This window comes from Helicoverpa zea, chromosome 29, assembly GCF_022581195.2.
Source record: "Helicoverpa zea isolate HzStark_Cry1AcR chromosome 29, ilHelZeax1.1, whole genome shotgun sequence".
Lineage (NCBI taxonomy): Eukaryota > Metazoa > Arthropoda > Insecta > Lepidoptera > Noctuidae > Helicoverpa > Helicoverpa zea.
The window spans coordinates 1,092,787-1,116,550 of NC_061480.1; the positions used below are offsets into that span (position 1 = coordinate 1,092,787).

At 39.4% G+C, this 23,764-nt stretch overlaps 1 protein-coding gene across 1 annotated transcript in view; it reads left to right on the forward strand.

Moving 5' to 3' along the window:
- The window catches only part of LOC124644348 (insulin-degrading enzyme), a 34,053-nt gene extending 14,054 nt beyond the window's left edge, over window positions 1-19,999 (forward strand). The window contains exons 13-26 of the mRNA XM_047183659.1: window positions 549-633; window positions 1,235-1,363; window positions 4,001-4,083; window positions 4,696-4,840; window positions 5,631-5,786; window positions 6,097-6,172; window positions 6,702-6,828; window positions 8,898-8,968; window positions 9,386-9,543; window positions 10,418-10,552; window positions 12,125-12,253; window positions 15,265-15,345; window positions 16,625-16,789; window positions 17,874-19,999. Of these exons, the coding sequence (XP_047039615.1) occupies window positions 549-633; window positions 1,235-1,363; window positions 4,001-4,083; window positions 4,696-4,840; window positions 5,631-5,786; window positions 6,097-6,172; window positions 6,702-6,828; window positions 8,898-8,968; window positions 9,386-9,543; window positions 10,418-10,552; window positions 12,125-12,253; window positions 15,265-15,345; window positions 16,625-16,789; window positions 17,874-17,981 (1,648 nt within the window). The 3' untranslated portion in view covers window positions 17,982-19,999. The remainder of the gene's footprint in view (window positions 1-548; window positions 634-1,234; window positions 1,364-4,000; window positions 4,084-4,695; window positions 4,841-5,630; window positions 5,787-6,096; window positions 6,173-6,701; window positions 6,829-8,897; window positions 8,969-9,385; window positions 9,544-10,417; window positions 10,553-12,124; window positions 12,254-15,264; window positions 15,346-16,624; window positions 16,790-17,873) is intronic.
- Window positions 20,000-23,764: the final 3,765 nt, after the last annotated feature.

The following is a 23,764-nucleotide window of genomic DNA, read 5'->3' on the forward strand; positions in this document are numbered from 1 at the left end:
CAATACGTGTCATTCTCCTAAGCATTCCAAAATATCAAATATGCACATCGTTAATATCCAAGTTTTTTTGGGAACTTATGAAATGACACCTCCCGCTGTGGGTGCAGCGTGAGGGAGTGTTAGACTCTTACTGACTAAAACCCACCATGTTTCTTCTGGAGCCCTTTATTTCCTTACACTTTTACTTGACATGTTGCTTTAACTACCAGGGAGAACGAAAAGTAGAGAGGGGAAATCGAAAATTTAAAAAAAAAATACTTTACGTACTTAATAGTCATGCTTTTATAACATATGACGGATTTTTGGCATTTTATTTCCAAACAGCCATTTCAGAATTTTTGTAATTCTAAGCCTTTTTTCACATTACCAATAAACTGTCAGTTATGTATCAGTGCTATCTGACAGATAAAGGCTGCTTTTATCTTCTGTTCTGTCAGGTGTTGCTATCGGATACCTGCGAAATCAGAAATCAATAGTTATAGCAGTATATCTGTCAGATAGAGTTTATCAGTAACCTCTGGTATTATATTATTTAATGACTTCCTCAGGTGTTTCGCGGAAAAGTGCACGATGACCGAGCCTTGGTACGGAACTAAGTATTTGCAAGAAGACATTGAAGATTCTAAAATACAGGTAATTATTGATTACTATCATTATCATCCTCCGAGCCTATTTCCCAACTATTTTGGGGTCGGCTTCCAGTCTAACCGGATTTAGCTGAGTACCAGTGCTTTACAAGGAGCGACTGCCTATTTGACCCCCTCAACCCAGTTAACCGGACAACCCAATACCCCTTGGTTAGACTGGTGTCAGACTTACTGGCTTCTGACTCCCCGTAACGACTGCCAAGGATGTTCAGTGACAGCCGGGACCTACAGTTTAACGTGCCATCCGAAACACAGTCAATGGTGTCTAAGATATACTTTAGAAAGTACATACAAACTTTGACGACCTCGATGACGCAATGGTCACCCGACTGCCGAACCTGAGGTCCCGGGTTCGATTCCCGGTTCAGTCGACATTTGTGTGATGAGCATGCTTGTTGGCCGTGGTCTGGGTGTTACAATATGTATTTATAAATATGTATATTATGTAGTTTATCAGTTGTGTTACCATGGGGCCAACCGACCGTGTATGAAAAGGTGTCCCGACATTATACTTTATCCAGCAATTGCTCGGGTTTCTAAGCTTATACCCATGTATTTCTTCAATTAATTACCTTCTTTATTTTTAGGAATGGAAATCAGTAAAACCGACCCCCGAGTTGCACCTGCCTCCTCCGAACGAGTTTATACCGACGAAACTTACTTTAGAGAGTGGCGAGGACAGCACCGCGCACTCTGTGGCACCTACTGTTATTCTCGTAAGTTTTTATAGTTATCGGCACGAATCTTGAGCTCTGACCTACATCTGCGCAGAAGTGATTTATTAGCAAAGAACCAATCCCGAGTGACGGCTATGACGCGATGCGCTGCGGGCCAATCACCGCTTTAGCCCGCCCCCGCGCCTCACTTCATACCACAAAAGGGACTCAATAAATTACTTCTGCGCAGGTGAAGGTCAGAGCTCAAGATTCGTGCCGATAACTATAACCGATTTCAAAAAGAGGAGGTTAAGCATTATTAACCGGCAAAATTAATGAACATGTAATATCTAAATCATGTGAGTAGCATACGACTCTTTATTTCAATAGACTTATAATTACGTATCGAGTTGCGAACGCTCACAAAACTCGGAATCAGCACTCTGTTCAGACAGACGGGTTCGGAGAAGAGAGCAAATTCTTAACACGTTGAAAATTGAGTACTTAGTATTTGCAGTAAGGTTTATTTTTGCATGTGCACTGCTTTTGTCATTAAGAATGTTCGAAGGCGCTCGGTATGAAATAAAGAGGAGCTGATCGGCTCCGATTGCGTACTTTTTCTCGGTCACGCAGACGTTTGGCTCCGATTGCATCACACGCAGCCGATCGGAGCCGATTCCGGTCTGTGAGAAAAGAAAAATGCGCGCCGATGCTCTCCGAGCCGGTCTATCTGAACGGACCCTAAGATATTCTTAGAAAGTACATACAAACTCAAAAAAGTTACATTGGTACTTGCCTGACCTGGAATCGAACACACTCATACTTGAGAGGTTGGTTCTTTACCCACTAGGCTACCACTGTTATATATATGTTATGGACCAAGTGATAAATTGGGCAGTATACATAATGCCCGGTCATTATGAAAAATGCCCAATATGAGAGTGCAATTTGATAATAATTATTTAAATAATCAAATTGACCGGGCACTATACATATTGCCCGTGACCTTTTGGGCAAAGTAATACAAACATATTTAATTTCAATTTTTTTATTGTTATTGCCATTTAATTTAAAATAAACTAAGTATCAAACGCTATGCTAGGACAAGTAGTCCAATTAGGCAGGTCCAACTTCGAGAAAAAGTTCGGGAAACTACGCAATGTCTTTTCGTCCGACATGAGGTATGTGCCTCAAGACGAAAGTCTTCAACCAATGTGTGCTACCAGTGATGACTTACGGCACCGAAACGTGGTCTCTCACTATCGGCCTCATCTCAAAGCTCAAAGTCGCTCAACGAGCTATGGAGAGGGCTATGCTCGGTGTTTCTCTACGTGATCGAATCCGAAATGAGGAGATCCGTAGACGAACTAAAGCCACCGATATAGCCCACCGGATTAGCAAGTTGAAGTGGCAATGGGCAGGCCATATTGCTCGCAGAGCAGATGGCCGTTGGGGTCGTAAAGTGCTGGAGTGGAGACCACGGGCTAGCAAGCGCAGCGTAGGACGTCCACCAACGAGGTGGACAGACGACCTTATAAAGGTCGCCGTCGACGCTGGATGCAGGTCGCCTCCAACAGGTATCTGTGGAGATCTAAGGGGGAGGCCTATGTTGAGGCCTGTGATGATAGTTTTAAGGTGGTTTAATAAATACATAAATAAATGTTCAGCAGTGGACGTCCTATGCCTGAGATGATGAAATATCAAACCACGTAAATAATAAGCCTCATGATTTGGATTAATTATGAAGGACTTCTGCCTTAAAAATTTACTAGTTTTTGCATTTAAAAGTTAAGGAAAGTCATATTAAAAATATAACAAAAAATATTATTAAAAAACAAAAATTTTACAACAAATCTTTGTTTTATAGAAATTACTTATTATTACAAAACAAAATAAACTAAAGTTTAAGCAATAGACTTATTATTTGGCATAATTAATATCTTCTCTTAATAAAAGTCAAATGAAAATATCACCGCGTAAAATATAGCTTTTTTATCAAATTGCCCAACTGTCATGTAGCAATATAATAATGACCGTGCAATGTGATAAATAATGAAGTTAAGATAGTTATTAATCATGTGGCCCGATAAAGCTAGACATTATTCATAATGCTCGGGCATTATTTATAATGCCCGAATTAATCACATGGTCCATAACATATATATGTCACCGGAAAATAACAAGATCCGTAAGTTTATCAATTTACTAGGAAGTTTATAAACTTTCGTAAGATTCTAAACGAGAGATAAATTGTAATATTTTACATCCACATTTTCGTAAATTGATAAACTTACTGAACTCACTCGTAAAATAATAAGTAAGCAGTAACCAAACGTTACGCGCGATCTGATTGGTTGGCTGTCACGTGTCACTTCTCCTTCCTAAGCATTGCCACTATGAACATTGACCAATCAGAGAGCAGTGTGTTATTTTACGTATTTCAAAGATCGTATATTTAAAAGAGTTTCTGTGATTGGTCGAACCATATAAAATCTTACGAATAGATATTCGTTAGTTTATAAATTTACCGTATGACGTCGGAAATTGATAAATTTACGAAAATGTGGACGTAAAATATTACAATTTATCTCTCGTTTAGAATCTTACGAAAGTTTATAAACTTCCTAGTAAATTGATAAACTTATGGATCTTGTTATTTTTCGGTGACATATATATTTATAATATTTTATCTTTCAGGATTCCCCATTAATGAGGTTATGGTTCAAAAAGGACAGCGAATTCCATCTTCCCAAAGCTGTTATGACGTTCGATTTAGTCAGGTATAATAAATATATTTTACACTAGCCTATAAAACGTAGCCTATAGCCTTCCTCGATAAATGGGCTATCTAACACTGAAAGAAATTTTCAAATCGGACCAGTAGTTCCTGAGATTAGCGCGTTCAAACAAACAAACTCTTCAGCTTTATAATATTAGTATAGATATAGTATAGACTATAGACGGTCAATCTTTCTCCATGTGAGAGGAGGCCTGAGCCCAGCAGTGGGACGAAGGCTGTAACAGAATAATTTAGACAAGCTGATATAAAATGCTTTAAAATGTCATTAGTTTCGTTAATTCTTTAGTGACGAGGAAGTCTAACGAACCGCCAACGTCACGGGTTGTTGCCTCCAAAATCCCTACTAATATTATAAATGTGAAAGTACCTCTGCCTGTCTGTTACGCTTTCACGTCTAAACCACTGAACTGATTTTAATGAAATTTGGTACAGAGATAGAGTTACCTTAAAAAAGAACATAGGATAGTTTTTATCCAGGACTTTTGAAAAATTCTCTTGGAAACGCGATATAACCGAACTCTACGCGGGCGAAGCCGCAGGCGGAAGCTAGTACTGTATATTTCTTTATTTTTTAATATTTATTCTTCCCTAGTCCCCTAGCCTACATGGACCCTCTAAGCTGCAACTTGACCTCCGTCTGGGTGCTTCTCCTCCGAGACAGCTTGCAACAATTCGCGTACGCCGCCGAACTGGCCGGCCTTCGGTGGAGCATCGGCAACGCCAAGTACGGAATAAGCGTGAGTATTCCACTACACCTGACTTTAGTTTTTTATAAATCATTTTTAAATGTAATTTTATGTCAATATTGCATATTCGGGTCAGCGCTGAAAACCAGCGCTGTTGTCTCGTGCCTGCGTGCCCGAGGCACAGCATTTATGCTGAGCGCTGTCCCTTTGTCGCAAGGTGGCGCAAATGCAACGTATTTAAATGTCTGTTTGTTCTGTCATTAGTTTTATTTGTTTTATTGCTTTTGCGTCGTTTGCGATAATAAACGGTTTTTCTTTCTCTCTTTCTTTCTTTCTTTCTATATTGTGTACTGCAATGTGAAGATGATGGCCTCCTAGCCAATAATCGGCTACGGCGGCTGTTCTCGTGTATGGAGATTAGCCAGCGCAGGACATATTACAGTGCACAAGCATTTGCTTGGACACAGGTGCACTCACTATTTTTTCACTCTCATGGCGCGATGCGACGACAATCCGACACCAGCGGAGAGAGATCACAAGCAGGACCGACATTAACGTGCTCTCCGATGCACGTCTAATATTTGGCCTTGAAACAAAAACACGCTTTAAAAAGTGGATTTTAAACAGTCAGTCCGCCATCTATGGGAGGCCGCCATATTGGATTTGTAATGACGTTTCGTAGCTAGTCATATATTGTCATCAGAACTCCGAGCGTGTGCAAAATCTCATCTTAATCGAAGACCGGGAAGTGGGTTAATATAAGATTCCAAGATTTTCTTACATACATAGTTACAAGTGAAGATAATGTAAGCGTTTTAATAATTAAAAATCAATTTCTCAGGTAACTATAGACGGTTATGATGACAAACAGAGCGTTCTACTAGACAAGATTATGGATCAAATGATCGGTTTCACGGCTGACCCGAAACGGTTCCACATCATGAAGGAGAATCATATACGAGCCATCAAGAACTTTGAGGCTGAACAGCCTTATCAGGTGAGAAATAGAATCAGGCTTTTTCATTATTTTATGGAATTAAAAAATATATGGATTTCTATAAAGTATCTATCTGTTGGTTTGCTATTAGAGATAGATATTTCTCATAATATATGTCGAGATTTTGACAAAATAAAAATGGCAAACTCAATGGAAAATATATTGTTGAAATTAGCTATTAAAGATCTATTACGATGAAAGAAATTCTAGGATGATATGAAGAAATTAGTTTAAGAGTCCACGTAAAAATGAAAATCTAGAAAAATGCCTCTATTAAACGGTTTTTTTTGTTTTGGTTATTTTATAACAGCACGCAGTATACCAACAAGCTCTGTGCTTAGCTGATGTCGTGTGGACCAGATGTCAACTTCTAGAGGCAGCTGATCGTAAGTATACATACTAATATATACAAATATATACTATACTCTATTTGAGTAGACATTTAACTTAAGATATAAAAAAAAGATCAGATATTTAACGAATTTAGCGATCAGGTATAAGACCGAATCAATACTGTCTTTCAACTGTCGGTATACTAATTCGTCTGCTACGTGCTAGTACTCTTAAGCCGGCTTTTCATTATGGGATATAATATAATATCGGATGGCACGTTAAACTACTGGTCCTAGGACCCCGAAAATCCTTGGCAGTCGCTGCTTGTAAAGCACTGGTACTCAGCTACATCCGGTTAGACTGGAAGCCGACCCCAAAATAGTTGGGAAAAAGGTTCGGAGGATGATGATCCAGAGATATAATATTTTTTCGCTCGTCATTGCAGTTTGCAAAGTATGCAGTGCGCCTTTTGTTAAGTACCTACTCAAATGGAAAGTGCAGTTTACCTGCCAAAATACACATTTAATAATAACCCCAACGATATTATTTGTCAATATTAATAATAATTATTATTATTTTCAGGCATGACCCCAGAAATGGTGAACGATTTCGCGGCCCGCATGATACGCAAAGTCCACATAGAAGGGTTCATGTACGGGAATCTGTCACGCGAGAGAGCACTGCATATCGCTGAATCTGTTGAGAAGAAGTAAGTTATTTTTAATGTATATAATATTGTTTTCATTCTGCATGTACAGAAACTCTCGGTTTTTGTAATACGAGTGTTACCCACCTAGGCTTTTCTCGCAGGTTTCTTGAAGGGAACTTCGCACCCGAATCTAATTTCAATCTATACTAATATTATAAAGAGGAAAACTTTGTTTGTTTGTTTGGTTGTAATGAATAGGCTCAAAAACTACTGGACAGTTTTTAAAAATTCTTCCACCATTCGAAAGCTACATTATCCACGAGTAACATAGGCTATATTTTATCCCGGTACGGGCAGTAGTTACCACGGGACGCGGGTGAAACCGCGGGAAAACGGCTGGTAAAATAATAAAGAGGGAACATTTATTTGTTTGTTTAATACCCTGAAAGCTCTGAAACTTCTGAACCGATTTGATAAATGTTTTCATTGTTGGAAAGCTACACTTTTTCCGAGCAACATAGGCTATATTTTATCCCGGTACGGACAGTAGTTCCCACGGGACGCAGGTGAAACCGCGGGAAAACGGTTACTTAGACATAATATGACAGTATTTATATGTTAGTACTGTTAAAATTCAGTCTCTTATCGCAAACCACCGGATAGATATGTTATAGAAATCTGCCTCGTTGGTCTAGCTGTCGCAAGTGCGGCTGCTGAGCACGAGGTCTCGGGTTCGATTCCCGAGTCGGGCCGAAATCGCTTTGTGGGTTTTAGAAGACTTTCACAAAGCAGCCCGGAGCCTGGAAGCTGGTGATTGATTCACCCGTGCATCGGAGAGCACGTAAATGTCGGTCCTGCGCCTGATCTCTCTCCGGTCGTGTCGGATTGCCGTCCCATCGGGTTATGAGAGTGAAGGAGTAGGGAGTGCACCTGTGTCTGCGCAAATGCTCGTGCACTATTTATTTTATTTTATTATTTATTTATTTATTTATTCCTTTATTTCAGGCAACTAGGGCCCATAAAAATACAAATACACATATATCGTACATTACAATACTTATAAACTAATACATAAAAATTCACCATATCAATATATATATACAATACTATATCTATAAAAACTTAAACATACTATAAATACATAACAAATATTCTTAAAACTAATGCACACGATGTGTCGGCGTCGTGTTACGCTGACTGGTGTCACGTAGCCGGCCACGAAACCGGCGGTACAGAACACCCTTCGGCCAAAAATCTTCCTTGAGGACCTTCTCGAGACCTTGTGTCGGAACACGCACCACGAACGAGTTAAAATTTGTGTTGTGACGCGGTTCCAACCTCACGACCCTCAAGGTCCAGCTGGTCTTCACGCGCAGATATTCCACGACCTCCTCAACCTTCGTGGAATGGTGCAGCCTGGACACGTACAGCTGCGTCGTCGGAATAGCTGGACGCAGCAGCATATTGGGCCCCGCCAGCGCAGTACCGCACTGGTTCCGACAAGGAGGTTTCTTTTTCTTCCTCTTCTCGACCTTGACGAAACCATCCTTGTCGCACGTGTCGACCTTGGGACCCTGCCTTCTCAAAACCTGGTTTGGTTTCGATCGGCTCTTCTTACCCCCTTTTGTGGTTTCCGCTATTTTAACCTGCGAGTTTTGTGGCTCAACAGGCTTCTCAGCGGCTACAATTGCTGCGTAGGCTCGTTTGGGGGTTGACGAACCTACACGAGTCATCGTCTCTACCGATGTCGAGGCAGGGACGGCGGCGGCACACGTTGCAACGCATGCATTCTCGGCAGTAGGTGACGCATTCGAGCCCGCCGACTCGAAACTGCAGATGGAGGCATTTTGCGCCCCGCGACGCGTGTTCACATTTCTGTCGCCGTCGGTAGGTGACCTACTTGCAGAAATTGCATTGCGCAATGCTACTAATTCTGCCCGTAGATCACTGATGGTGTTGTTGGACACCTCCAGCTGATGCTGCATCTCGGCCTGGCTTTGCTTCAGGAGTGTAATGTCCTTCAGCAGCCTGGCTGATCTCCTTAAATGAGAACAGCCGCCGTAGCCGAAATCGGCCGTGGACGCCATATAGAAATCCGTAGTAATATAGTGTTATATTTTGTTTTACAGATTACCAAAAGACGCGACGCCCCTATGCGCCCAACAGTTGTTGTTACACAGAGATATTGAAATCGAAAAAGGTAATTTTTCAACGTACTTAGTTTGTGCTCATTTTGCCGGTTAATAACGTTTACTATCACATTAGTTATGCATGCTTATGAAGAAATCAATCGTTTATTACTAGATTTTGTACATATTTTGCTTAAATCTAAAAATAACTGTTTATTTTGCCCGAACTTTTAATAACTAAACAGTTCTAAATGTAAATGCTACTTTTTGTATATATGTGGGTATTTATATATATATCTATTTTTTTGAATAGATTATGTATATAACAGACATATAATAATGTATGTTAATTTATGTAGAACGTTAACTTGCAAAACTCGGAACAGATCCGACACTCTGTTTTTAGAAAGTTACTTGTGAGACGTCAATCCATCTCTTTATAATAAGGTGGATTCAGTTTGGCGATAACTTGACCCCATTTTTTTCAGGATCCTGGCACGTAAGAGAAACTACGAACAGTGTACACCGTTCGTCCTGTGCTTCTCTATACTACGCGTGCGGGGTCCGAGAGTGTCGCAGCAACGTCATCCTGGAACTGTTGGCGCATACCCTCGCCGAACCCTGCTTCAGCATGCTGCGGACCAAGGTAGATCAAAGTCAAAGTCAGGCTTCAGAAGGAACAACAAGAGATAGCGCGGCCCTGGTGCATAAAAGGCCTACGACGTTGGCCAATGGCACATCGACGACTTACACATGTGCCAAAAGCGTACCTTTATGGCTTCTTTGTTTAAACTTGCTCCATATTGCGTGAGCATAACTATTATAAAATAAAAAACAAATGCTTGTTTTTAATGTTGGAAAAAAATAAGATGCCGAGCTCAGAAAGCTGAGAGTAATCTGATATTTATTTTATTTATTTATTTATATCCTAACTAATATTATAAATGTGAAAGTAACTCTGTCTGTCTGTCTGTTGTGTGAAATTTGGTACAGACATAGTTTGGAACTTGAGAAAGGACATAGGTAATATGATAAAGGATAGTTTTTATTACAACCGGACATACAGCGCCATCTCTTGGTCAAATCAAAAATCTGCTGGAAGTCACTATTCCACGCGAACGAAGTTGCGGGCAAAAGCTAGTGTAAAATAATGTCATAAAAAAAAACCGAATTACTTTAATATTTTTACCGTCAATATAAAATTAAGGTTACCGTAAGAATCGCTGCCATTCCTCACAAATCCCTCCGAAATACATATGGAGAGTTGCTACCTGATTGCTACCAGCTCCCATTTGTTGCTACCAATAACCTCGTGGTTCTGAAGGTAATCAGCATCTTAAGGTAACATCCAGATATCAGAATGGCTGTTTCTTTTTCCAGTGTGAAGAAACAGCGCAATAGTATGGACTTTCTTTATCACCTAGAGTTGCTACCTAATTGCTACCTCAAGCCTCAATTTCTTTGTGATATGTGCACATTACAAAGACTCTATTTTCACTATGTATTTATTTTTCTTCTAGGAACAACTTGGCTACATAGTCTTCAGTGGTCTTCGAAGATCCAATGGAGTACAAGGGTTCAGGGTGATAGTCCAAAGCCACAGACATCCTGAATATTTGGAAGAAAGGATAGAAAGCTTCCTGCAAGGGTCATTGGTAAGTCATATATCATCATCGTCATCATCATCTCAGGCATAGGACGTCCACTGCTGAACATAGGCCTCCCTCTTAGATCTCCACAGATACCTGGGGTCCGATTCTCCTAATTTTACTTAAGCGACCTTCGATTGACGTTCGACTCGATTCGACTGAGATCCAATCCCGACTCGATTACTATTGAAGCGTATGTGGCATTCCGCTATTTTTTCTTTGAAATAAACGTTTTTATTCTTTTCTGTCATTCAATAATGAATCATTTTGTCTGCAAATGTTTTACGATTGCAAAATGATTGCACGGCAAACTACCGTATAGACCAAAATTACCAAAATAGCAGACCAATCGCACACCAATCAAATGTCAATCGAATACGATTGGTCTTTTATTAGTAGCAGAATGCCCGATATGGTTAAAACTGCTATTACGATCGTATTGCGATTCGATTACTATTCGATTTTGACATTATTAACTTAGGAGAATCGGGCTCCTGTTGGAGGCGACCTGCATCCAGCGTCTTATACATCATTTATTTAATACTTCTGCACATTTTGTACAATTACGGACTTAACGCCTTAGGCGTTTTCCCCTAGTCTTTGTTACAGTACAGTTACAGCCTTTGTATCGTCCCACTGCTGGGCTGCGGCCTCCTCTCACACGGAGAAGGATTGAGCATTAATCACCACGCTTGCTTAATGCGGGTTGCTGATTTCAGACTTTATGGTCCAGGTTTCCTCAAGATGTTTTCCTTCACCTTTTTTCAGCCATTGGTGTCCAAGATACAGTGAGAAAGTACATACAAACTTAGAAAAGTTGCATTGGTACTTGCCTGACCTGGGCTCGAATCCGCGCCCTCATACTCGAGAGGTTGGTTCTTTGCCCACTAGGCCACCATGACTTATTTATATAATATTTATATACATTAGTCTACCTTTGGGTGGTAGATAAATAGTAGTGGTAGGTGCAAATATATCATCTGCCTAGCCTTTTCCCAACTATGTCGAGGTCGGGTCTTGTAACTGGATGCTGAGTACCAGTGTGCCACATGGAGCGACTACCTATATCTGGCTTTCTTAAATCAGTTACTTGGGTAATTCGATACAGCTTGGTAAGACTGGTTGTCAGACTTACTGGCTTCTGACTACCCGTAACGACTACGAAATATGTTCAGATTATAGCTGACCTCTAATTAATTGGAAACAGAGTATGAAGGAGAATTATGTTAATTTTTTAGGGTTCAAATTAAAACGGGGATCCTATTACTGAGAGTTCCTTCACCGTCTTTACGTGATTTTGTCCGTCTGTCACTGTATCTCCTGGACCGTGATAGTTAAACAGTTGAAATTTTCACAGATGATGTATTTCTATTGCCTCTATAACAACAAATACTAAAAACTAGAATTAAATAAACATTTTGAGGTGCTCCCATACAACAAACGTGATTTTTTTGCTGATTTTCTAAATAATGGTACGGAACCCATCGTGCGCGATTCCGACTCGCACTTGGCCGGTTTTTATTTTCCACCTAATGTATATTATTGAAAACAATAAACAAAGTGATATTTATTTTACAGGATTATCTAAAAAACATGTCAGATGTGGAATTCATGAAGCACAGAGCGGCTTTGTCGGCGCAGAAACTCGAGAAACCCAAACGTATGTCTTCGAGAGCTGCACAGATGTGGAACGAAATTACTGCGCAGGTAAATAGAGGGTATTTCAGCATTAAACTAATATCCACTTTAATAAAATAGTAGATATATAAGATAATATAATAAAATGTTAGGGTGCATTTACACGGTGCAAGTAGCTTGCGCATGTTGAGGCACATGCGCAGGTTACATGCATTTTAACAACGTGCGCGTCCAGCGACTCGCGCATGTACCAAAGCAACATACCCACCCGCGTGCTCTTGTCACTTGTGCATGTTATAGTTATCGGCACGAATCTTGAGCTCTGACCTACATCTGCGCAGAAGTGATTTATTAGCAAAGAACCAATCCCGAGTGACGGCTATGACGCGATGCACTGCGGGCCAATCACCGCTTTAGCCCGCCCCCGCGCCTCACGAATACCACAAAAGAGACCCAATAAATTACTTCTGCGCAGGTGAAGTTCAGAGCTCAAGATTCGTGCCGATAACTATAACTTGCTGCAGCTACATGCACCGTGTAGACGTACCCTTAGGAAAAATATGAAGCGTTAATTTGTGGGTGACAGTTAATCGAGGTTTCGGTATACTCGACACATGATTTGCCCATTCATATTTTGGAGTACTTTCATATCTTTCCTAAAAATTTTTTTAGGTCTTTAATGCCATAAGAATAATCGAAATAAGAATAATCTAAAAATATTTATTTACAGGTTAAATTAAATAGTCTTAAAATGAACTTAAATCCTGTGGTTTGTGTTAGTGGCGAGAAGTGCTATAGTTCGGCCATTCAGAGAATGCGTTCCTGACACGTCGCGATTGAACTGACGACGTAACTTTGCAATGGCGTTGCAGTTACGATAAAAATATTTTTGCTGGTTGTTTACCGTTTTAACAATTGAGGAGCATTAAAACAACATTATTATATTAATAATCAATGAATGTTATAATTTTGTGCCAAACTGAGTGTCAAATAACTTGGTAAACAATATTTTTCTAAATCTATACTGCGCTATTACAAGGTTATGTCAGCGGTTTATATTTTGTAGTGCTGTGCTAAAAATAACAGGCAAGTATCGTAATCTGTTCTTATACAGTTATAATATAAAATAATACGTTTTGATTTTCTTTTTAAGAATTGGAAAATAATGGACTATAAGACTTAATTATAACGTTTATGAAATATAAAAATAAAACTATGACCAAACCGCATTTTTATACTTAGATTAAAAATGGTAACCCCAAATGGCGTTATGGGCCGCCATTTTGTGACGCTAAAACAGTCGTCCGTTGTCGTTTCGTGCGCATAGACCACGTTTTTCAAGTGTTTTCGATCTGTTTTTATTTGATTACCCGGCTTTTGTTAGACCGAGATATCAGGATTGATTCTGTTATTGATAATAATATAATTATACATGTAGGCGAAGATGATGATGAAGACACCACCTCCTCAAGCAAATCGGAGTCTGATTAATATTCTGTTCGCACATTCAATTCAATGTACTTGTAACAAAGAATAAATAAAACAATTTTATTATATGAATATTACCTTTTTTTGGTTTCCACTTAAATAACTAAAATATAAAACAAATGATTCCGCCAATTTAAAACGAAAATAATCTTAAAATAATGCGGCGGTTCATTTTGAAGGAACGGTAACGAACTCAGTGTTATGTTGTGCCCATCACTAGTCGTGACTAACTGATAGGTGTCAGGAACGCATTCTCTGAACGGCCGAAGTATAGTATTATTTTGATATAAGATTCTGTAGTATTTTTTAGTTTAGTTGTAATTCTTCGCAGTATTTTTTTAGTACTAGAGTTTTATAAGGAGCGACTGCCTATCTGACCTCCTCAACCCAGTTACCCGGGCAACCCGATACCCCTAAGTAGGACTGGTTGTCAAACTTCAGTACCTTCTGAATTGACTTAAACGTATTTCACTGCCAAACCATTATCCACTTTACTGCTATTTATATAAGGTCTAAAATTATAAAGAGGAAATAAGACAAAATAAAAAGCGGAGATGTTATAAGGTAAAAACACGTAATAAAGTAGTTTCGGTAAACTGCAATATACACATTGTATACAAAATATATAAGACATTGTTGAAAGGTTCTTCTAACCTACAGACAGACATGTGTTGCTAGGGAGTTTGTTGCGCCACTTCTTCTTCCCAGCAAAAAACACATAGGAAGTGGTGAAGGGTTGGCGTTTTGGGGGCTGTCATTTGTAAATTCCTGACGTAAGAAAAGTGTTGTTTTGCAGCCAAGTTTGAATAAATGATTTTTGATTTTGGCGCCGGACCTAGGGCTAGGCCTGCCGGGGCTGCGGGATTGTTCTAAAGAGTTACCGCGACGCTGGTACATACGCGGCTTGCGACGGAACACGACGGTGTTTAGTCAGTAAGAGTCTGACACTCCCTCACCGCGCGTAACCCACAGCGGGAGGGGGCATTTGATGATTTTTGTCGTCGTTAAAAAAAACCTTCCTGTCTTATGGCATCTCCGCTCATCTTTCTTTCTTCCGTAATTAACACTGTAGCTAGTAACACTGCAGCCGGTAACACTGCAGCCGGTAACAATGTAGCCGGTAACAATGTAGCCAGTAACACTGCAGCCGGTAACACTGCAGCCAGTAACAATGTAGCTGGTAACAATGTAGCCGGTAACACTGCAGCCGGTAACACTGCAGCCGGTAACACTGCAGCCAGTAACAATGTAGCTGGTAACAATGTAGCCGGTAACACTGCAGCCGGTAACACTGCAGCCGGTAACACTGCAGCCAGTAACAATGTAGCTGGTAACAATGTAGCCGGTAACAATGTAGCCAGTAACACTGCAGCCGGTAACACTGCAGCCGGTAACACTGCAGCCAGTAACAATGTAGCTGGTAACAATGTACCGGTAACAATGTAGCCAGTAACACTGCAGCCGGTAACACTGCAGCCGGTAACACTGCAGCCGGTAACAATGTAGCCGGTAACACTGTAGCCGGTATACTATAACATGTTTAGAATATAATGTGACAAGTATACTCGTGTAGTCAGGACATTGTCTTGCAGGTGTACAACTTTGACAGGCCGAGGGTAGAAGTGGAAGAGCTGAATACCATCACTAAGGAGGAACTTATTGAGTTTTATAAGGTGAGTAAAACATCACAATAATGGTCTTACTACAAAAACTTAAACATGTGTCAAACACTCGTCTAAAAAAAGTGTGACTGCAAAATGGACCTTATTTCAACGTCATAATCTGTCATTTTTTTAGACAAGTCTTAAACTGACGTTTAAATGTTTTTGTAGTAAGACGGTAAGAATTTTAACAGTACTAGCGACCCGCCCCGGCTTCGCACGGGTGCATGCGTCGCGTCGGTTTTACTAGATGTTATTACACAAATAAACCTTCCTCTTCGATCGCTCTATCTATTAAAAAAAACCGGATCAAAATCATTTGCGGAGTTTTAAAGATTTAAGCATGCATAGGGATATACGGGCAGAGAAAGCGATTTTGTTCTATACAATGTAGTGATAGTCATTTATTTCTGAGTATGTAGTACAGCAGCTGGCTCATATACATATGTGGTTGACTTACATTGAGATTTTAATATTAAAAACAGTTTCACACACACTACCGTTGTAGGTGTAGAAATATTCAATTGAATAAAGTAAGTACAAACGTAAAAATCAATTGGACGTAGTTATGCAGAAACGTTCCAACCCACAAGTCACCCGAAATCGAGTTATTGTGATTGAACAGCCTAAAATTTAGCATATGGATATCTAAACTTAGCATATGGTTATCTAAACTCAATATAATTCAACAATAAAACCTCTAGTACCTTTACTAGTTAGAATAAAAAAGAATACAACTGAAACGCGTAAATGCTTATATCTCGAATTCAAGTTTAATTTGAGATATAAGCATTTACGCGTACAGTGGGTTGGAACGTTTCTGCATAACTACGTCCAATTATCAAAAAATTCTGTTACTTAGTAAAAACATCTGTCTATAAGCCAAGTCTTTTTATTTACAACAAACAAAACGATAAGAAATTCACTTACGGCGGATATTTTTTTTCTAAAGTCGTTTTATAATAGTGCTGTGCATGTAATGTGTATCCTTTTTTAGAGTTCCTTTTGAATTAAATAAAGAATATGTTCAACGTCTTATAAATAAAGAACGGAAGTAATGGTATAATGATCGGCAAGGATATTGAGCCGTGACCTTCACCTGCGCAGAAGTGATTTATTGGTTTATTGCCTTATGTGTACAGTGCGCAAAGCGATCCCCACTCTTACGCCGAGAGCTCATTATCCGTGCCGATAACTATACGGAAACTTTCTTTGCAAGAATCGATGCCGTAAATGGCTGGCTTTTTTTACAATAAGATATTTTAAAGCTTATTTTTTCTTGCGGTTTTAGAAACACATAGCCATGGACTCTCCGGAGCGACAGAAACTGTCGGTGTACATCATATCGACGGCCGAGGGGGGGGCGGGACATAGTCCTGAACCGAAAGAGGAAAAGGAGGAAAAGGAGAAGGAGGAGGGAGGGGATGAAGACGAGTGTGACAGATGCTATCCTAAGGTGAGGGTGTTTGGTTATTTACATACTAGCTTCCGCCCGCGACTTCGCGTGGAATAGTGACTTCCGGCAGATTTTTGGTTTGAACAAATGGCGCTATATGTCCGGAATACATTTTATTTTTATATTTTTTTTGGAATGAAAACTATCCTAAGTCCTTTATCAAGTTCCAAACTATGTCTGTACCAAATTTCACACAAATCGGTTCAGTAGTTTAGGCGGGAAGAAAAGACAGACAGACAGAGTTACTTTCACATTTATAATATTAGTTAGGGTCATCAGTTGTATAGCTTTTTCCTAACTGAGTTGGGGTCAGCTTCCATTACCAGGACTGCGGGTTGTTCGAAAGAGATACCGCGGCCCTGGTACATACGCGGCCTACGACGGAACACGACGGTTTTTAGTCAGTAAGAGTCTGACACTCCCTCTCCGCTGCTAACCCATAGCGGGAGAGGTCGGTTGATGATTTCCCGGTGGATAAAAAGAAAGGTTCCATAACCGGTTGCAATCTGACCTTAACTTGCACACTATGTTTTAAAGGAAAACTTAAAAATTACCTACAGCAAAATTACACTTAAACGTAGATACTAGCTTCCACCAGCGGTTTCACCTACGTCCTGTGAGAACTACTCCAAAAAATCGGATAAAAACAAGCCTACGACGTTCTTCGATAAATAGGCTATCAGACACTGAAATATTTTTTTAAATCTATCCAATAATTCTTGAGAAGCTTACTCCCGAGTAACATTGCTATATTTTATCCCGATACCGGCAGTAAGTTCCCACCGGACGCGAGTGAAACCGTGGGAAACATCTAGTCATCATCCTCCGAGCCTATTTTTCCCAACTATGTTGGGGTCGGTTTCCAGTCTAACCGGATTCAGCTGAGTACCAATGCTTTACAAGAAGCGACTGCCTATCTGACCCCCTCAACCCAGTTATCCGGGCAACCCAGTACCCCTCGGTTAGACTGGTGTCAGACTTACTGACTTCTGACCACCCGTTACTACTGCCAACATCTAGTATATCAAATTTTGTATAATATGTAATGATTTATAAACTAAATTTAATATTCTCTTTGTTACAGCCGACAAAAATAGTCGATCTAGTGGACTTCAAATGCAGAAGACCGCTATATCCGCACCCATCGCCTTACATTAACATACCTAGAAAAGGATCGCAGTGTAAACTTTAAATATATAGAATATCTGAATTATATCTAGACTTAAATAAAGGAAATATAGTTACCGGCACAGATATTGAGCTCTCGGCGGAAGAGTGGGGATCGCTTTGCGCATCGTACACTTATGGCAATAAACCAATAAATCACTTCTGCGTAGGTGAAGGTCACGGCTCAATATCCGTGCCGATGATTATACCATGGAGAACAAAATGACTAGCGGAGATGCCATAACGCAAAATCTCCTAAGAAAGTAGCGCGATAACATGCGGGTGTTCGGGGGACGAGGAAGGTTACTAGCTCCACCCTTACACGCCTTCTTTGGACCCGACCATTTTTAAAGGGTAAAACGGGACCCTATTGTTTTCGCTCCTCTGTCCGTCCGTCCGTCCGTCTGTCACCAGACTGTATCTCATTAACCGTGATAGTTAGAGAGCTGAAATTTTCACAGATTACGTATTTCTGTTGCCGCTATAACAACAAATACTGAAAAGGCAAATAAGGAAAATTAGGGGCTCCCACACAACAAACGTGATTTTTTTTTTCGTTTTATAAATAATGGTACGGAACCCTCCGACTCGCACTTTGCCATTTTTTTTTGTAATACCAAAAATCTTTGACAGACGCCCAAAAGAACTAGAACGCCTCGTTAATTGATTGTTTTGGTCATGCCCTGTCATTGATATACAAAAACCCAAGATGCACAGTCTCGAATAAAAGTAAAGCTCGAAAGTGTCTCCGAACACTAATTCTGTCTCTTTCTATAAGATACAAGCATGCGTTATTGCAAGTTCAACTTTACGCGAATTGCTTAAAGTCGTTATTACAACGCACTGTAGTTAAAGCAATAAAATTTTACGACCGAAGTGGTCGGCTAGGACAAAGAAAATGAGCGCACAATTTTGAATGTTGCGCTCATTTTTTATATGTCGGAGATAGATCAATTACCACTGTGGATATCCGAACAAAAATGTGACAGATAGGTATCTCCGACACCTATCTGTCACATTTTCACATTTATATATATATAGTCAGATAGGTGTCTCCGACACCTACACATTTCACACTCACATTTCACATCACATCACACACATTTTCACATTTTTGTGTTGGTGTATATATCAATGTCTACGAATTTGACCTAGAAGAAGGCGCTTGACCTACCTGCATTATGGTATCTCCGTTCTCTCATCTTTCCTTACTCCATGGCTAGTAAATAGACTTTTTCTCCTTAGCGGCTTACACCGACTTTATACTTGTAAGTAGCTTTCTGTAAGTTATCATCATCATCAGCCGTTATATCGTCCCACTGCTGGGCTGCGGCCTCCTCTCACACGGAGAAGGATTGAGCATTAATCACCACGCTTGCTCAATGCGGGTTGCTGATTTCAGACTATATAGTCCAGGTTTCTTCAAAATATTTTTCTTTCACCTTTAATTAGTCATTGGTATCTGAAATATACTTGCCTGACCTGGAATTGAACACACTCTCATACTTGAGAGGATGGTTTTAACATTAATTTTATTACAAAAGCTACTTACGTGAGTTTATCTTACAAGTGCAAGACCGGTTTTAAATATCTTTCTAGACAATTAGTCTTACTACAAAAACTTAAACATCTGGTGAACACTTGTCAAAAAAAGTGTGGCTGCAAAACTGTCTGTTTTGCAAACCGTTTTGCAGCAAATGTGAACGAAAATAGGCTGATTTCACAGTGGGTTTTCAAATAAATATATACGAGGTTTATTTTCACCGACAATCTAATAGTCAGTTTTCTTAAAACAAATGTTTAATATGAATATAAACGTACAATATTCAAAATGACAAATGTTTTAAGAAATACAGACGTTTATGTTGTCGGCGTACCTGAGCCTAAGAAATAAGATTTATTTGACAGATTTTATGATTAATGAAATGTTGCCATATGCAATTAATACTAAACGCAGTAATATTGACAAAAAAAAAAACATTCTTTCGTATATATGAATATTTTTATTGTAATCATAATAAATAAAGTTGAGTTTCTAGAAAATTCGTTTTGCTGTTTAATTTGAAGTGAACTCCCACTTAGGGTCCGTTCAGACAGACCGGCTCGGAGAGGAGAGCAAATTCTTAACACGTTGAAAATCGAGTACTTAGTATTTGTAGTAAGGTTTATTTTTGCATGTGCACTGCTTTTGTCATTAAGAATGCTCGAAGGCGCTTGGTGTGAAATAATAAGAGGAGCCGACCGGCTCCGATCGTGTACTTTTTCTCGGTCTTGCTGACGTTTGGCTCCGATTGCATCTCACGCAGCCGATCGGAGCCGATTCCGGTCTGTGTGAAAAGTAAAATGCGCGCCGGTCTGTCTGAGCGCATTCTTATGGTATATGGATATACTTAAATATGTATGTAATTGAAGATCTATTCCATTCGATTAGGCACTTAGGGTCAATCCCCACTGGAAGAGCAGCGGTCGGCAGCGGCCGGCAGCGGCCGTAAATGCAAGTGATAGAGCGCGAGCGCGGCGGGCCGCGCGGCGCCGCGCTGGGCCGCGCCGCGCTCTTACATTGTCCGTGCTCTTACGGCCGCTGCTCTTTCAGTGGGAATTGACCCTTAAGGTAAACAACCTTGATAGGACTTTTTACACAAATACATATTAAACAAATTAAAAACTACTGCTTAAAATAATGATTCAATTTACTCGTCATCTCCCGAGCCTTTTCCCAACTATGTTGGGGTCGGCTTCCAGTCTAACCGGATGCAGCTCAGTACCAGTGCTTTACAAGGAGCGACTGCCTATCTGACCCCCCTCAACCCAGTTGTCCTCAAATGTAACTAACTAATAAGAAGAAAATAAAAAGACAACGCGACTAATGATGTTTTAATTAATTGGTAGTAAAAACTAGAACTCAATTATTGACCTTATAAAAAATTAACCGTTCGTACCACAAAAACTTTTAAACGTCTGTTGAACACTTGTCTAAAAAATGACAAATTATGACATTGAAATAAGGTCCGATTTGCAGCCACACTTTTTTAGACTAGTGTTCATCAGATGTTTAAGTTTTTGTTGTAAGGTCATAAAATCTATTTAAAAAAAAAACATATTTTTAGGACTAGCTTCTTCTGGCATCTGTACAAAAAAATAGCCTAATATGTTATTCTAATATGTAAGCTATATTACTGACGACTTTATTTATCAAACTGGGGCCCGATTCTCGTAAGTTAATAATGTCAAAATCGAATAGAAATTGAATCGCAATAGTAGTTTTAACCATATCGGGCATTCTGCTACTAATATAAGACCAATCGTATTCCAACGACATTCGATTGGTTTGCGACTGGTCTGCTATTTTGGTGATTTTGGTCCTATGCGGTTGTTTGCTCTACAATCATATTGCAATCATAAATCATTTGCAGACAAAATGATTCATTATTAAATGACAGTTATGGATAAAAACGTTTATTTCAAAGAAAAAATAGCGGAATGCCACATACGCTTCAATCGTAATTGAGTCGGGATTGGATCTAAGTCGAACGTGAATAAGTAAAATTAGGAGAATCGGGCCCCTGTTCAGCCGTGCTTGCGAAGAAGTGACATATACACCAATACTTATGCCTTTATTATTGTTATTATGTAATACAACGTGTAACTTTAAATGTGCAAAACCTGAAAATATTTACATGATTATCTCCCGAGCCTTTTCCCAACTATGTTGGGGTCAGCTTCCAGTCTAACCGGATGCAGCTAAGTACCAGTACTTTACAAGGAGCGACTACCCGGGCAACCCAATACGTCTAGGTTAGACTGGTGTCAGACTTACTGGCTTCTGACTACCCGTAACGACTGCCGAAGATATTCCATGACAGCCGGGACCTACAGTTTAACGTGCCATTCGAAACACAGTCACTGGTGTCTAAGATATACTTAGAAAGTACATACAAACTTAGAAAAGTTACATTGGTACTTGCCTGACCTGGAATCGAACACACTCATACTTGAGAGGTTCGTTCTTTACCCACTAGGCCACCACGACTTTTTAGGTAGACATTTTAACGTTGTAAATATAAGGGAATGGAATATTTTAAAAACCATCGCCAGTGAAAATTGAACCTTAGCAATAATAAAACAATTAATATTTAGATATTAACATATAGGTATTTTAGAAAACAATTTTTAAAACTGCAGTCTATGCTATATATTTATTTACTTATATAAACAAATAAATAAATTATATATAATTTTGTTAGTTTATATAAAATGCAATAACTTTGATACATTTTGTGTTGACGAGATTTAATTTGATGTTTGATTTGACATAATGATATAATTTTAGGTTAATCTAGGTTTGTGAATATAATCCTTTACCGTCGTACCACAAAAACTTTTAAACATCTGTTGAACAATTGTCTAAAAATGACAAATTATGACGTTGAAATAAGGTCCGTTTTGCAGCCACACTTCTTTTAAGACAAGTGTTCAACAGATGTTTAAGTTTTTGTAGTAAGGCTGTTCATGTCTTAATGATGACAAATGACAATTTAGTACAAGATCTATGATATAATATGAGTTGTATATTTTATTTAGGTAATGTTGCCATAGTAATAAACGACTTTTTTTTAACGACGTCAAAAATCATCAAATGCCCCCTCCTGCTATGGGTTAGCAGCGGAGAGGGAGTGTCAGACTCTTACTGACTAAACACCGTCGTGTTCCGTCGTAGGCCTTTTATGTACCAGGGTCGCGGTAACTCGCGCGAACAATCCCACAGCCCTGGTAATAAACGACTTACGTCTCATCCTCAAACGTTACTTAATTAAACGGTTTTATTTAGCTCACCCAGTTTGTTTTATTCATTCTTGGGTCAAATTTAGTAATTCAAATTTCACCCTCTTCCTGTCAACCGATTAATCTGAAATTTTGTATACACCTTTAATTCCGATGACAATACAATATAGTAATATCAATAACATTGTAAATCCAATATGGCCGCCGGCACAAAATGGCGGATAACGTAGATTTTATCAATCCCATCAATATGGGTATCAAATGAAAGGGCTCAACAAGCAGAATACAATATACTATAAAAAATTGAAATCCAAGATGGCGGCCGCTACAAAATGGCGGATAACGTAGGTTTTATCAATCCCATCAATATGGGTATCAAATGAAAGTTCTCAACCAGTAGAATACAATGTACTATATAAAATTAAAATCCAAGATGGCGGCCTCTACAAAATGGCGGATAACTTAGGTTCATTTGATACCCATGTTGATGGGTCTCAACAAGTAGAATACAATTTACTATGCAAAATTGAAATCTAAGATGGCCGCCGCTACCAAATGGCTGATAACAATTTTTTATCAATCCCACCAATATGGGTATCAAATGAAAGGGCTTCACAAGTAGAAAACTGTCAGTAACTCCAGCGGGGCCCAACAGGGCCAAGGCCTGCCTGGGCTGCGAGATTGTTTGAAAGAGTTACCGCGGCCCTGGTACATAAAAGGCCTACGACGGAACAAAACGGTTCTTAGTCAAGAGTCTGGCAGTCCCTCACCGCTGCTGACCCACAGCAGGAGAGGTCATGTGATGATTTTTGGGGTCGTTAAAAAAAAAGTACCTGGAAGGGCTATGTATTGAGGAATTAGATTGTAATAAATTATCAGGTAAGAGACCGTGTAATAATGATGCACTAAATGAATTAGATAGAATGAGGAATATTCGGTAGGCATTTTCATTAAATACTAAAAACTAGAAAATAAAAAATCGGTAAAAAAACTTTTAAGTTAAACGGTTTTATCTTATGTGCACTG